At 42.3% G+C, this 15,013-nt stretch overlaps 1 protein-coding gene across 1 annotated transcript in view; it reads left to right on the top strand.

Moving 5' to 3' along the window:
• Positions 1–7,869: 7,869 nt before the first annotated feature.
• The window catches only part of DIPK1B (divergent protein kinase domain 1B), an 8,420-nt gene continuing 1,276 nt past the window's right edge, over positions 7,870–15,013 (top strand). Inside the window, exons 1-4 of the mRNA XM_042478279.1 lie at positions 7,870–8,186; positions 12,771–12,905; positions 13,319–13,426; positions 14,348–14,524. Of these exons, the coding sequence (XP_042334213.1) occupies positions 8,106–8,186; positions 12,771–12,905; positions 13,319–13,426; positions 14,348–14,524 (501 nt within the window). The 5' untranslated portion in view covers positions 7,870–8,105. The remainder of the gene's footprint in view (positions 8,187–12,770; positions 12,906–13,318; positions 13,427–14,347; positions 14,525–15,013) is intronic.

Here is a 15,013-nt window from a genome sequence, read left to right as displayed (position 1 = left end):
TCCGTGGATTTTGCATCCACCGATTCAGCTATCCGTGGCTTGAGAATATTCCCCCCTCACAGTTAAAGCAGTAGCAGTTAAAGTGGTGTCAAACTGGATTATTCATGCAGTACAGATATAGCCTGAGGGAATGTGACTTGGGCAAGGTCACCTAGTGGGTTTCCATGGCTGAGAGGGGATTCAAACTATGGTCTCTGGGGGTGGTAGTCCAACACTCAAACTACTACACCACACTGGTTGTCTGCCTCATTCATAAATTATGGAGCTCAAATTATGGCAGGAGAGAAAATTCAATTAGTTGTAATTGCTCTCCTCCAGAGAGTTGCTACCAAGCCACAGTCAGAGTTAAGAGGACCCCCGTGAGTTAAATTTCCTTTCCCCTTGCATCTGTCAACGGAGGAGGATTGCAGTGAAATCATATTATCACATTATCACACAGGAACATTATCACACGGGAGACGAGACGGAATGTCGTTGTCCTGTCCCTGTCCTTATCCCATGCTTATTACGCGATTGCAGGAAGGACTTTCACACAATATTGTGCTTATTGGGACATTGTCCCGTCCAGAAAGCACAATTGAACTTGATCGTGTGCAAGGCTTTCTCACTAAATCATGTTGATCCTCATTTCCCTTAGTTTTGTATTATCAGGAGATCCCGGTAATACAGTTCCACTTCATTGATGGGATGTTCATGGGATCAGCGTGATGTAGTGAGAAAGCCTTTTGGGTAATCATGTTCAATCACGCTTTCTGTACGGGATAAAGGAGGATAGGTGTCCATTTTCCATAGGTTGCTCTGTAGAGTGCCAGGTATATTCACTGCATTATATGAGAGAATGTGAATCACAGAATCATAGATTTGGAAGAGACCCCAAAGGCCATCCAGTCCAACCCCTGCTATGCAAAAACTCACAAAACACTCCCGACAGATGGCCATCCAGCCTCTGTTTAAAGACCTCCAAAGAAGGAGACTCAACCACACTCCGATGTTCTTCCTAATGTTGAGATGGAATCTCTTGTCCTCCAGTTTGAATCCATTGCTCGTGGTCCTATTCTCTGGAGCAGCAGAAAACAAGCTTGCTCCATCCCTAACCCTAACCCCTCCAAATACTTAAACAGGGCCACCATATCACCTCTTAACCGTCTCTTCTCCAGGCTAAACATCCCCAGCTCCTTAAGTCTATCCTCATAAGTCATGGTTTCCAGATGCTTCACCATTTTGGTCACCATCCTTTGGACACGCTTCAGTTCGTCAACATCCTTTGCAAAATTAGATCATCTCACTAAATTATACTCTTTAGCAGTCCCTAGGGGTAACATACACTTTGTTTTATGCCATCACTGCAACTCCTTGGACGTGTCACCCTGAAAAGCCAACAAAATTGCTAATTTTCATATTTTAGTCACTGCGTAATTAACTCAATTAAGGAATTCAACTGCTGAATCCCTGGCTGTATTTGAGGAGCTATTGGATGAGCGAGTCCAACAGTTTGGAGAGCCACATTTCTCTGTGTTTCCTCCATGAGGTTCAGTGCTATCTCTCATCCAGGCACTGGAAACACTGGAAATCCATGGAAAACCACTGGAATGACCATGGGAAAGTCACAATCTCTCAGCCTCAGAGGATGGCAATGGCAAACGCCCTTCGTAACAACATGCCAAGAAAAAACAGTGATAGGTTCACCTTAGGGTCACAATAAGTTGGAAATGACTTGAAGGCACACCACCAGCACCAGCACCACCCAACTCTAAATGTGAAATTCATTTATGTTTCAATATACACCTTATACACAGGCTGGAGCTAATTTTGTTGGAACTAGTTGCCGTATGTTAACCATGAAATTGAAAACAGGTTCGAATCAAGAATCACTGGATTACTGGGGAAATGTTTTGCTGTATATGAAAGAAAAATGGAGAAATAGCAGCAAGGGGAATAGAGATAAAATAACTATGATTGTTAGTGGAAATGTGTTACTTAATAAGAACAAAACTAACTGATTAATAAATTACTTTTTTTTAAAATTTTATTATTAAAATATAAGTTGACATGAAAACATATGATATACATCCATCTTAATATACACTTTTACAAAGAACAACACTTGTAAATTCACATGAAAACATAATGACATACATCCACATTGACATACACTTTTACAAAAAAACAACCCATATCGCTACTGTGCCAAAGTAGCGAATGGACATAAATTGCCTTGTGCGTTATTTTAACTGAATATTCCTAATTACTTCCGAGATAGAATTTCCAACCTTCCTTTGAAGCTTTCTGTGTATTTCCCATATCATAATGTAAGCTTTGTGTCAGCATGCTTCCTAATTGCCTACAAGCAGTAGCAATGCTTTTAAGGAATTTTTTGGAACCCTATATAAAGAAAACTTAAAAACGGAACAGGAAAAAAAAAGAAATATGTAACTATCTAGATAAACAGGAAATCCTAAAATTGGAGGAGGAAGAAAAGACGAAATTGAATCAACCCTTTACTAATGAAGAGATTAGAACAGCAATACAGAGATTGAAACTCAGCAAAACACCTGGTCCAGACGGCTTTACCGCCGAATATTATAAACAAATGCAAGAGATCCTGATAGACCCTCTGAAAGAGACTCTGAACGAAATCAATACTTACGGGATTCCCGATTCATGGAAATTTGCCTATATATCCTTGATTCCAAAAGAAAATAAAGATAATAAAGATGTCAAGAATTACAGACCGATCTCCCTGCTTAATGTCGATTATAAAATATTTTCTTCTATCATAGCAGAAAGATTAAAAAAGATCCTAGGTAGAATAATACATGAAGATCAGAGTGGCTTCCTTCCTAGAAGGCTTTTAAAGGACAACATCAGAACAACGATTGATATTATTGAATATTTTGAACACCACAATGAAAAAAAAATGGCTATAGTTCTCTTGGACGCGGAAAAGGCATTTGACCGAGTAAATTGGCACTTCTTGTTAGAAACCATTAAGAGAATGAACACAGGAGAAAATTTTTTGAGTTGGATCAAGAACATATACGGAGACCAAAAAGCTCAAATAATTGTTAACGAAGAAAGAACCACTAATATCAACATTGAAAAGGGAACAAGACAGGGGTGCCCTCTTTCACCTTACTGTTTATAATGACTCTAGAAATTCTGAACACCAAAATAAGAAGTGATCAGCTAATAAAAGGTGTTCAAATCAAAAAACATCAATTCAAGTTGAGAGCCTTTGCAGATGACATTGTCCTTTATCTAGAAGACCCTAAGACATCTATAAAACGCATAGAAGAGACCTTGATCGAATACGGAAGAGTCTCAGGCTTTAAAGTAAACCAAGATAAGACAGTAATGCTGACTAAAAACACAACACAGAAAGAGGATAAAGAACTCACCGAGCTATCAGGATATAAAATTCAAAAAGAAGTTAAATATTTGGGAATAAATCTAACCAAAAGGAACATAGACCTTTTCCACAATAACTATTTAAGAACTTGGAAAGAAATACAGAAAGATCTAGTGAAATGGACCAAATTACAACTTTCCTTTTTGGGTAAAGTAGCTGTTATCAAAATGAATATTCTACCAAGATTTATGTTTCTTTTTCAAAATCTGCCGGTTATTTCACACTTGCGCTTCTTGGAAATATGGCAGAGAGAACTCTCCAAGTTTCTATGGTCCGGCAAGAAAGCAAGAATAAGCTGGAAAACATTAACAGACGACCCCAAAAGAGGAGGTTGTGCCCTACCGAATTTAAGACTATATTTCTTTGCATCCTGTTTATTATGGATAGAAGAGTGGGTTAAATTAGAGAACAAAAGATTGCTATGTCTGGAAAGTGTCAAATTGAGATATGGATTCCATGCCTTCCTTTGGTACGGAAAACAGAAAGAGAACACGGACTTTTCCCACCATTTTGTGAGAAACGCATTGTTAAACTCATGGCTCAAAATTAGGGATATCTTCTATAACAAGCTACCATCATGGGTATCACCCCATGAAGCTTTTTGGCAAAGAACACAAACAGGTCACGAAAACAATTACATAACTTACAACGCAATACAGTACTAGAAGGAAGAAAGGATATCAAATTAAAATCATTGGAACAACTACAAGAGGAAGAAATAGTAAAGGACTGGTTTATGTATAGACAAATGACAGAGAGATTCAAAGTAGACATAAAAAGCATGGGAATAAGTATGAAGCACAATGAACTAGATGAAATTATTTTCAGCAAAAAAACAAAACATGTCTCTAAATATTATAAATTGTTAAAAAGTAGAGATCTTGAAAATGAAACGGTAAAACACAACATGATAAAATGGTCGCAGGACCTTGGGAAAGTTATAGAACTGGAAAAATGGGAAAAAACTTGTTCAATTTCCAACAAATTTACACTCTGTCAGAATTATAAAGAGAACTTCCTAAAAATGTTGCATCGATGGTACATTTCCCCGCATAAAATTAATTTAGTATATAAAAATCAAGACGCAGCTTGCTGGAAATGTAACAAAAAAGATGCAAATCTCCTACACACAGAGAAATTCTGGAAAAGAATACATCAAGTAATGTGCGAGATTTTAGATTGTACTCTCCCATTCGACCCTTGCCTCCTCTTATTAAATATGATTCCAGATCTAAATTTTGGAAAAGAGAAGAGATATAAGTACATCATACTGTACATGGTAACAACAGCAAGGATCATCTTTGCCAAGTCATGGAAAAACCCTGTATCACCCAAGTTAGAAGATTGGCTTTCAAACCTTTATGAAGCTATAGAGGTGGATACATTAACAGCCTTGATGAGAGGAAGAACAAGGGAAAAAATTGAAGAAGACTGGTTGTGTGTAATAAAATACAGAGAAAAAGAAAATAGGAATGTGAAATGGAAATAAGGATATCTATATAACTTATCTGCTCTCTCCTCCACTCTCCCTTCTTACTTCCTATGGAATGGTTATAACACTAGGTTGCATGTGATATAAGAAAATAATCCTAATCGTTAAAAAGGTAAAACTCCTTTGGCTAGAAGCCTGCAAATATCATAGATAATTTTATATTAATCCTCTTTCAAATATGTAAATTACTTTTTTACATTTTGACAGAGGAGGAAAAAGGAAAAATATCTCATTTCAGTGATCATGAAATAAAAAAAGAGCAAAACAACTATTTTGTGATGTTAGCCAGTGGGTTGAATCCTGTTCTTTGAGTCCAATTCAGGTATAAACCCTGGGATCATTTGCAGAATGGTGCATAAACCCATAGGCCAGTGGTTCCCAACCTTTTTAATGCCGCGACCCTTTAATACAGTTCCTCATGCTGTGGCGACCCCCAACCATACAATTATTTTCATTGGTACATGCAAATATGTGTTTTCCGATGGTCTTAGACGACCCTGTGAAAGGGTCATTCGCCCCCCAAAAGGGTCCCGACCCACAGGTTGGGAACCACTGCCATAGGCAAACCCCATTGATTCAATAAGCCTAGCCAAGCAAGACTTCTCTTTGTGCTGAAGTGCCATCTAGTGCCTTAAATTAGGCATTTCAACCACAGGCCATTTCCAGAACTATGGACCTTTGGGACTCAGTGTTTGTGTGTATATATCTGTTTTGTTTTGTTTTATAGAATTTAAACTTTTAATAATATAATGTTTTTAATTATTTGAATTGTTGAATTATTTGTTAAACTCGTATGTTGCATGTTTTATATTGTTTTAACTTGGGTTGCTTTAGATTTGTAAGCTGCCTTGAGTCCCTGTATTGGGAGGAAGATGGGATATAAATCATCATCATCTTGTTGTCACTGTGTGGCCTCAAGTCCTCTCTCACTTATGGCCGTCGTAAGGCAAACCTCTCATGGGTTTTTCTTGGCAAGGTTTGTTCAGAGGAAACCCGGGGCCGGGGGTGACCTTGGGCAAGTCACACTCTCACAGCCTCAAGGGAAAGGAAATGACAAACCTCCTCTTGCTGAACTGACCTTGCCAAGAAAACCCTTAGGGTTACTATAAGTCGACTCAGAAACGACTCGAAGGCACACAACAAAAGTTTGAGAGCCAGTGTTGTGTCATGATTTAAGTGATGGACTAGGATTCTGGGGAACAGGGTTCAATTCCCAGCTTGGCCACAATACCCACTGGGTGACCTTTGGCAAGTCACACGCTCTCAGCCTCAGGCCATGGCAAACCTCCTCTGAACCAGTCTTGCCAAGAGAACTCAACGATAGGCTCACCTTAGGGTTCCTGTAAGTCAAAAATCACTTGCAGGCGCACAATACATGACTGAGAGAGTGTGCCTTGCCCAGTGCCACCCCAGTGGGTTTCCATGGCTGAGCCAGGATTTGAACCCTGTTCTCCAAAGACATGAATTCCTATAAGTCCAAAATGACTTGGAGGCGCACAATATGTGACAAAATGACTTGGGATTCTTTCAACCACCTCCTGGAAGATTATTGTTTGGCCAAAATGGATGCCTTCTCCCAGTCTCAGCCATTGGGCCTCCTCCTCTGCAGACTTTGGAAGGCCACTTGCCAGTCAAATGGCATCTTTTTTGTTCCCTGCAACCAAGCGACACACAGCACAACTTTCCCACGGTTAAGAGGGGCATGTGGGAAGCTTGGCACTGGCCTCTTTCTGGAACAATGGACAGAGCCATGGGAACAAAGGCAGAGCCGGATGGGGAACAGCTCTGTTTCGGATGGGACAGAAGGGCAGACATGATCAAACATAGGTAGGAAAGAACCAAATCTGTATGCGCACATATGTGTGTATGTATGCGTACACACACATCTATACATACACATACAGGAAACCTAGCATGGCTTCTTTGCCTAATGAAGAAACCAGTAGAGCTTTGAAAGCTTGCAACATGTACTTTGTGCATTTTTGTCAGTTCAATAAAAGCATCCGTTTTGTGGATTTGGGATGTTATTGTACTAAATTGAGGCTGTCATTCATGTCTGTCTGTCTGTCTGTCTGTCTGTCTATCTATCTATCTATCTATCTGCTCCTTTGCCTAATGAAGAAGCCAGTGGCGCTTCAAAGGCTTGCACCATGTATTTTGTGCATTTTAGTTGGCCAATAAAAACATCCCTGTTTTGTGGATTTGGGTTATTATTGTACTAAACCAAGGCTATCCTTCCCATCTATCTATCTATCTATCATCTATCTATCTATCATCTCATCAGCTCCTTTGTCTAATGAAGAAGCCAGTGGCGCTTCAAAGGCTTGTACCATGTATTTTGTGCATTTTAGTTGGCCAATAAAAACATCCCTGTTTTGTGGATTTGGGTTATTATTGTACTAAACCAAGGCTATCCTTCCCATCTATCTATCTATCTATCATCTATCTATCTATCTATCTATCTATCATCTCATCAGCTCCTTTGCCTAATGAAGAAGCCAGTGATGCTTTGAAAGCTTGCACCATGTATTTTGTGCATTTTGGTTGGCCAATAAAAGCATCCCTGTTTTGTGGATTTGGGAGGAGGAGGCATGCATAGAGTCTCTCTCTCTCTCTATCGGAGGGCAGAAAAGGGGGGGGGAGGCGTCTCCTTTAAGGCTTGCAACCGCTGGAGAGGCTGCTTTCCAGCCAGGCGAGGGGGGCTCTCTGGACCATGAGGCAGCAGCATCCTGAGCTGCATCCTTCTTGGATGGAGGGGGCCTTTCCTGCAGCCTGGACCAGCTCAGGAGGAGGCTGATGCTGCTGATTCTGATGCTGCTCTCCCCTCTCCATCCCTTTTTCCTCCTCCTCTTCCTCTCCATCTTCTCTTCCTTCCCTGAGCCATTGATCCAGCCTTGGCAGCATCAGCAGCAACTGAGCTAAAGCTGCATCCTTGCTTCCCTCCCCTCCTCTTTTTTTTGCTGCAGAACACAAAGAGGTTTTTCCTCTTTATTTTATTTTTTGGAAGGGGGGGGGGGACCTGGAACAAAGAGATCTCCCTCCATCTGCCTGCAAGGAGACGCCCCCCTTCTCCTTCCTTCTCTGCTGCAGGCAAAGAAGAAGAGCAGAAGCAGATTTGTTGTGTGTGTGTGTGTGGAAAGACAGCCAAGATCTCCCCAAATCTCCCTCCTCTTCCTCCTTTCCCACGCTCCCCCCTTCCATCCCATGGTTGAGGGGGGAGCCCAGCGCAGCATGAGGAGACTGAGACGCTTGGTCCTTTTCTGTCCCTTTTCCAAGGGCCTGCAGGTAAGAAGGAGGAAGGTATTGATCATATTATTGGTGGTGGTGGTGATGATGCTGATGCTGGAGGAGGCCTAAATGCAAGGGTTATTCCCAGCTAATTCAGATCCCCCTTCCTTTTCCAGGAATGGGAATCAGGTTTTTGTGAGTGCATTTGAGTCATTTCCATAAAGAGTGGGATTGATGATATTGAAATTGATGATGATGATGGAGATGGAGACCTAAATGCTAGGTTTAGTCCCAGCTAATTCAGATCCCCCCCCCTTTTGCAGGAATGGGAGTCAGGTTTTTGTTGTGTGCCTTTGAGACATTTCTGTAAAGGGAGGGGGGTTGATGATATGGATGAGGATGGGGATGATGGAGATGGTGGTAACGGAGGCCTAAATGTTAGAGTCAGCCTCAGCAGGGCAATTCAGACCCCCACAGTCCAGACCCTCTAGGAATGGGAATCAGGTTTGTGTTGTGGTGTGCCTTCAAGTCACTTCAGTATGGTTTAAGAGGTGGGGGGATTGATGACATTGATGGCAATGATGGGGCTGATGATGAGAGTGGAGACCTAAATGCAAGGGTTAGTCCCAGCTGGGAAGTTCAGACCACCACAATCCAGGCCCCTAGAAATGGGGATCAGGTGTTGGTTGTGGTGTGCCTTCAAGTCCTTTAAGATTTATGGATTAAGAGGTGGGGGGATTGATGATATTGATGGCAATGATGATGGGAGTGGAGGGCTAAATGCAGGGTTAGTCCCAGCTGGGCAATTCAGACCCCCACACTCCAGACCCCCTAGGAATGGGAATCTGTGGTGTGCCTTCAAGACATTTCTGACCTATGGAATAAGCGGGGAGAATTGATGATATTGATGAGGATGAGGCAAACCTTATCAAGGAGTTTTCTTGGCAAGGTTTGTTCAGAGGGGGTTTGCCCTTGCCTTCCTCTGAGGCTGAGAGAGTGAGAGTTGCTTAAGGTCACCCAGTTGGTTTTATGGCCCAGCCGGGATTCGAACCCAGGTCTCCAAAGTCCGAGTCCAACGCTCAGACCACTGCACCATGCTGTATGGTTGTGATATAAATTGTACCCAATTAATGTAGGGAGGGGGAAAGTATATCATATTAAAGTAAATGCTCATTTTTAGTGATTCCGAACTGCTGAAATCCTCTTTTCTACACAGCTAGAGCCAACATTGGTTTGATCATTGGACTGTGACTCTGGAGACCAAGGTTCGAATACTGGCTCGGACATGTAAACCCCTTGGGAGGGTCACACTCTCTCAGCCTCATAGGATGGCAATGGCATCTGAAGAAACTTGCCAAGGAAACCCCATGATAGGTTTGCACAAGCTGGAACTGACTTAAAGGCACACGGCAACAACCTTAAACGTATAGGAGCTCTGTCCTTTATTTAGCTTGGCAACTTTCTTTGGAGCACGCAAAACATTCATCTGCAGCAGGGGAGCCAAATGAGAGCGTTGCCCTCTGAACTAGAATTCTGCTTTCGTAAATGACATTTTCTTTCGGTTGCCAAATTTCTAGCCTGGCAGAGAGTGAGACCTTGAAAACCGTTCACATAAATTCGCTGCCTGTGCATTTCCCTGGTAACTTTGCCTTCCCTTTTTCTTCAGATGCTTCAGCTGTTTTTCCAAATGTCCCACTGAAATTTAATATTACCTGCAATGCTGGAAATCTGAGGACTGAGGGTGCATCTACACTGCAGAAATAATGCAGTTTGACACCACTTTAACTGCCACAATTCTCTTACACAATCCTTGGATCTGTAGGTTTCTGAGGCAACTCTCTTTTAAACTTATTGAATATAGTGTTAGCCTTTGAAAATCACTCTTACTGTTGTTGTTTTTTAAAATAGGCCAGATTGGGTTTTATGATCCATCTATGAGATGTATTTGGAGTGCAAGATAAGCTCCACCATTTTGCAGAGGACTACCAGTTTTAATGGAAGCCTTCTTTTCCATTTCCTAATAGTAAAATGGTAAAAATCATTGCCCTGGCCTTCCCGTTCCATGCAAAGGTAGGCAAGGGTGCTGTGTTGTTGTTGTTGTGTACCTTCAAGTCGTTTCTGACTTATGGCGACCCTAAGGCAAACCTATCACAAGGGTTTCCTGGTACGCTTTGTTCAGAGTGGGTTTGCCATTGCTTTCCTCTGAGGCTGAGAGTGTGTGACTTGCCCAAAGGGTCAGACCGGATAGTCTTTGTGGTCTCTTCCAACTCTGTGATTCAGTGGGTTTACATGGTCAAGCCAGGATTCGAACCCTGAACTCCATAATCCAAGTCCAACACTCAAACTGCTGCACCACATTGGCTCTAGGATGCTCTTAGCTCTCAACTCAGAAAGCTTTTCTGTCATTTGCTCAGGAACTAATACCATCAGCTTTATATTTCTCCATATTTTTTGGAGGACGGAGGATTTTGTAGTTGTGGCCAGGAATCTGAGATGAAGCTGTTTTAGTTTTAAACCCTATTATTATTATTATTATTATTATTGAATATATTACCCTTTTATTGGACCATGTTGTCATTTTGCAAGCTGTAAGGGGAATGCCACAAGGTGAGGCATCCATTCAACCTGTAAAGCAAATTCAAATCAGGTTATTATTCTAATGCGGTTTAATCAATTCGATTTTGAGGAATTGCATTTGTTTCCTGGGGTTTGAAAACCAGGTTTATAATTTCCATCAAGTAAGTCCTGATAGACCCAAAATGACCATTACATAATCCTGACATTCCAAGTATAGCCTTGCATATAGGAGGGCTAAATCTCCTCTTGGGAATAAAAAAGCCAGCTGTTCTCTTGGGGGAGATGCATACATATATGAGAATATGATATTTTATTTGTTGTGTGCCTTCAAGTTATTTCTGACTCACAACGACCCAATGGCGAAGCTATCATGGGGTCTTCTTGGCAAGATTGGTTCAGAGGAGGTTTGCCATTGCCTTTCCCTGAGGCTGAGAGAATGTGACTTGTCCAAGGTCACCCAGTGGGTTTTTGTGGCTGAGCAGGAATTCGAACTCAGGTCTCTGGAGTCACAGTCTAACACTTAAAACACAATACCACGTTGGTTTACCTGCTAATGTTTTGGAGTTAAAATATGGTGGTAATTTGGGCCCCAAACAGAGGTCATGTTTCTTGGGCATAAGTGGGGCAAACTTCCATATATATACATATATATATATGCATGCACGCATGCCCACTGGGGGCTACAAAAATAGCCCTATGATCCCAGGGGGACACACACACACACCAAAGCCCTGGGGGCCATATGTGGTACACAGGCTGAACTTTACCCACCTCTGCTCCATATGTGCAAAGACAAAAGTCAATTCTGTGGCTATTTCAGGTCAGTCCTTGGTGACATTGGCTGATTTCCCATTGCATAACTGAGCCCATCTGATCCTCTAGTGAGCAGAATCGGAATCCGGAGCAGACACGCAGATGTCAGTCGCTTGTCCTCCAAAGCACTCTGTTGGCCATCTTTCTTCATATCCTCTTCCAGTGTTCTCTCCCTTTAAGCAAAACTGTCTCCGTCTCAGCTTTCTCTTCTTGCCAAAGCACAGTGTTTTCACAGCAGTCCTTGAATGCAATCTTCGACTGTGTCTGCACTGCAGAAATAATCCAGTTTGACACTGCTTTAACTGCCAGGGCTCATTGCTATGGCATTATGGCAAATGTAACCTTGTGGTCGCACAGAGAAGGCTAAATGTCTCTCAAGACTACAATTCCCAGCCTAAAAATGTGAATGGGTGAATGTATGTTGGAAGATTGACTTTGTATCTTAATGAACAAAAGCCTACAATTCGCATGAGTTGAGCCGTGACAGTGAAAGCGGTGTCAAACTGGATTATTTCTGCAGTGTGGATGGTTCCTTAGAGGGGAATGTGGTTCAGTGGAATATCCAGCAACTTGGGTTGTTATGTTTGGGCATGCAGGGATTGAAATACCCCTCCCTTCATCACCAGGATTTTCAGAGAACAGAAGGTGGGTGATCTTGGGTTGGAGTTTGGAAGTTACTTGAATAGGCCTAAATCAGGGTTGGGAATCTTGCAGCTCTCCAGATGTTGTGGAAGTGCAACTGTTGACATTCCTCACTATTACTTATGCTGGGTGGGGATGATAGAGCCAACTCATGGCACAGTGGTTTGAATGTTGGACTATGACTCTGGAGACCAGGGTTCAATTCCCCACTTGGCCATGAAACTCACTGGGTGACCTTGGGCAAGTCACACTCTCTCAGCCTCAGAGGATGGCCATGGCAAACTTCCTCTGAACGACTCTTCCCAAGGAAAACCCATGATAGGTTCACCTTAGGGTCGCCATGAGTCGGAAATGACTTGAAGGCACATAACAACTGGGGCTGATGAGAGTTGCGGTCTAGCATCACACCTGGTATGGAAGAGGCCAAAGCAATGGCAATTGGGATGGATGAAGTGCATCTCAACAGCTTCTGGGGCCAAAGCATGATGGAGTAGTGCTTGGCTGCTCTTCTGTCTCCAAGAAGCCAGAATGTTAAGTGCTGATACCTTTATTTTTCTCCCCCTCCGGACATGTTTGCTTGAGCTCTTAATTAATTTTTCTGCTTTGCAGAGCCGTCTTCCTGGCATCAAGGTGAAATACCTCTTCTTTGTCTGGCTGGGCATTTTCATTGGCAGCTGGGTGGTCTACATGCATTATTCGTCCTATTCGGAGCTCTGCCGGGGACACGCTTGCCAGATGATCATTGTGAGTTTTCCTCTCGTTTGTGGTTTGCAGATGCATCCGAAAACTCCTCGTTGGTGGGAACTGGCTCATTAAAGTCAATTAACTGATACATTCACTAGGAATTTTTCTAAAGGGAAGGGGTAACTTAATTACATTTATGTTTAAACGTAATGGATTGACTCAAGTTGGACTTTTCAGCATTCTAGAACCGAGGTATTAATTAAGCAATTAATTAAATGACAGACAGTGCTAAAGAGCTGGCAATCTTAACATTTCCCAGTTGTTGTTACTTTTAAATAAATGCAAAAGATTATAGGAATCTTGGTTCAGGATGAGAGTAGGATAATTTAATAAATCCCAAGGCTGACGGATCTTAAAAGAAGAACTACTAAGAGCATCTTAGATTTCTTTCTCTTTCTGTCTTTTCCTCCCAGTGCGATCAATATAATAAAGGAATAATTTCCGGATCCATTTGCAAAGACCTTTGTGAGGATCACACCTTGGTGTTCCAGCAATGCCTCTCATCCTCTCCCACCCAACAGGTAGGCAGACAGCATGGGTCAGTAGCACGTAGCCTTCTGGGTGTTGTTGGATTGCAACTCCCAGCATGGACATTGAGGATTATGGGAGTTGCAATTCAACAACTTTCTGGGATCCTCAAGATTCCCAGACCTGGCAAACTAGGATATCCAGACTGAAGTTGTCATCGGTAACATTTTATTCCAGGCTGCATCTACACTGCATAAATAATGCGGTTTGACGCAGCTTTAACTGCCATGGCTCAGTGCAAAGGAATCCTGGGTTTGGTGTGGCACCAAATATCTCTCAAAACGACACTCTCAAGACATTTAGCTTTCTCTTTAGCCACAACAAACTGCACTTCCCAGAATACCCTAGCATGGAGTCAAAGTGGTGTCAATCTGGATTATTTCGGCAGCATGGATGCAGCCAAAGAAGAGGCACGTTGTCAAGCTTTCAAAATGAGGGAAAACACCATCAGGTTTGGGAAAACATGAGAAGATGGTGCCATAGGGAAGGGGATGTGGCTGTCTGGAGAAGATGTAGAAAGGCTGGATTCAGATCCAAGGCTTGAGGTTCTCCATCCTGGTCCAAAAGGTTTGTGGAAGAGAGACCTGGACACTGAAAAGACAAATATCCACATGGCAAGTACAGTGGGCCCTTGGTATCCACTGGGGTTTGGTTCCAGGACCTCCTGTGGATACCAAAATCTGTGGATGCTCAAGTCCCATTAAGTACAGTGGCATAGTGAAATGCTGTCCCTTAAAAAACAAGTTTTACTTTTTGGAACTTATACTATTTTTGAATACTTTCAAACCATCGGTAATTGAATCCATGGATGAAAAATCCTTGGGTACAGAGGGCCAACTGTAATTTTAGGTAAATGTTAGCTGATTTTGGCTATGTCAACCCATAACCAGCCTCCTTCCTCTTGCTCCCTGCAGGTGTACAGTGGGCTCTGGAAGGAGAAGGGAGTGATCATCAAATGTGGCATCGAAGAAGCCTTGAAAGCTGATGGCAACCCTGAGTCCGCACCCAGAAGAGACGTGGTTCTCTTCAACAAGCCAACAAGGGGGACCTCCATGGACGAGTTCCGGGAGATGCTCTTGAATTTCTTAAAAGTGAGTCTGTTTTGCTATTTTGTTTGCTATTATGCCTGCCAGTGTTTTTTGTTGGTTAGTTGAGTTCTGTTGTAAGTTACCTTTGAGTCCCAAAAGAAGGAAAAGGCAAGATATACAGTGGTCCCTCCACATTTGCTGGAGCTAGGGGTGAAGGACCCCCGTGAATGTGGAAAAACCGCAAATAAAAAAACACTGTTCTTTTTACCTGAGAAAACAGCTCTCTAGTAACTTCCAGGTCCTCCAGTGCAACTCTGTGGTCAACGTCTGCCAGACAGTGTTCACAGAATCATGCTGGAAGACCTGCAAATGCCTAGAGAAGTGTTTTCTTTAGGAACATCTAGGTTCTCCAGCACAACACTATGGTCAGTTTCTGGTAAGAGTTGCACACCTAGCGATTCCTAGACAGAATAGATTAACCAAAACTGCAAATAATCAAATCCTCAAAAATCAAAAATGCAAATGTAGAGGGCCAACTGTAAATCAATACTG

This window comes from Sceloporus undulatus, chromosome 7, assembly GCF_019175285.1.
Source record: "Sceloporus undulatus isolate JIND9_A2432 ecotype Alabama chromosome 7, SceUnd_v1.1, whole genome shotgun sequence".
Taxonomy (NCBI): Eukaryota; Metazoa; Chordata; class Lepidosauria; order Squamata; family Phrynosomatidae; genus Sceloporus; species Sceloporus undulatus.
This window is presented reverse-complemented; position numbering and strand designations above follow the sequence as displayed.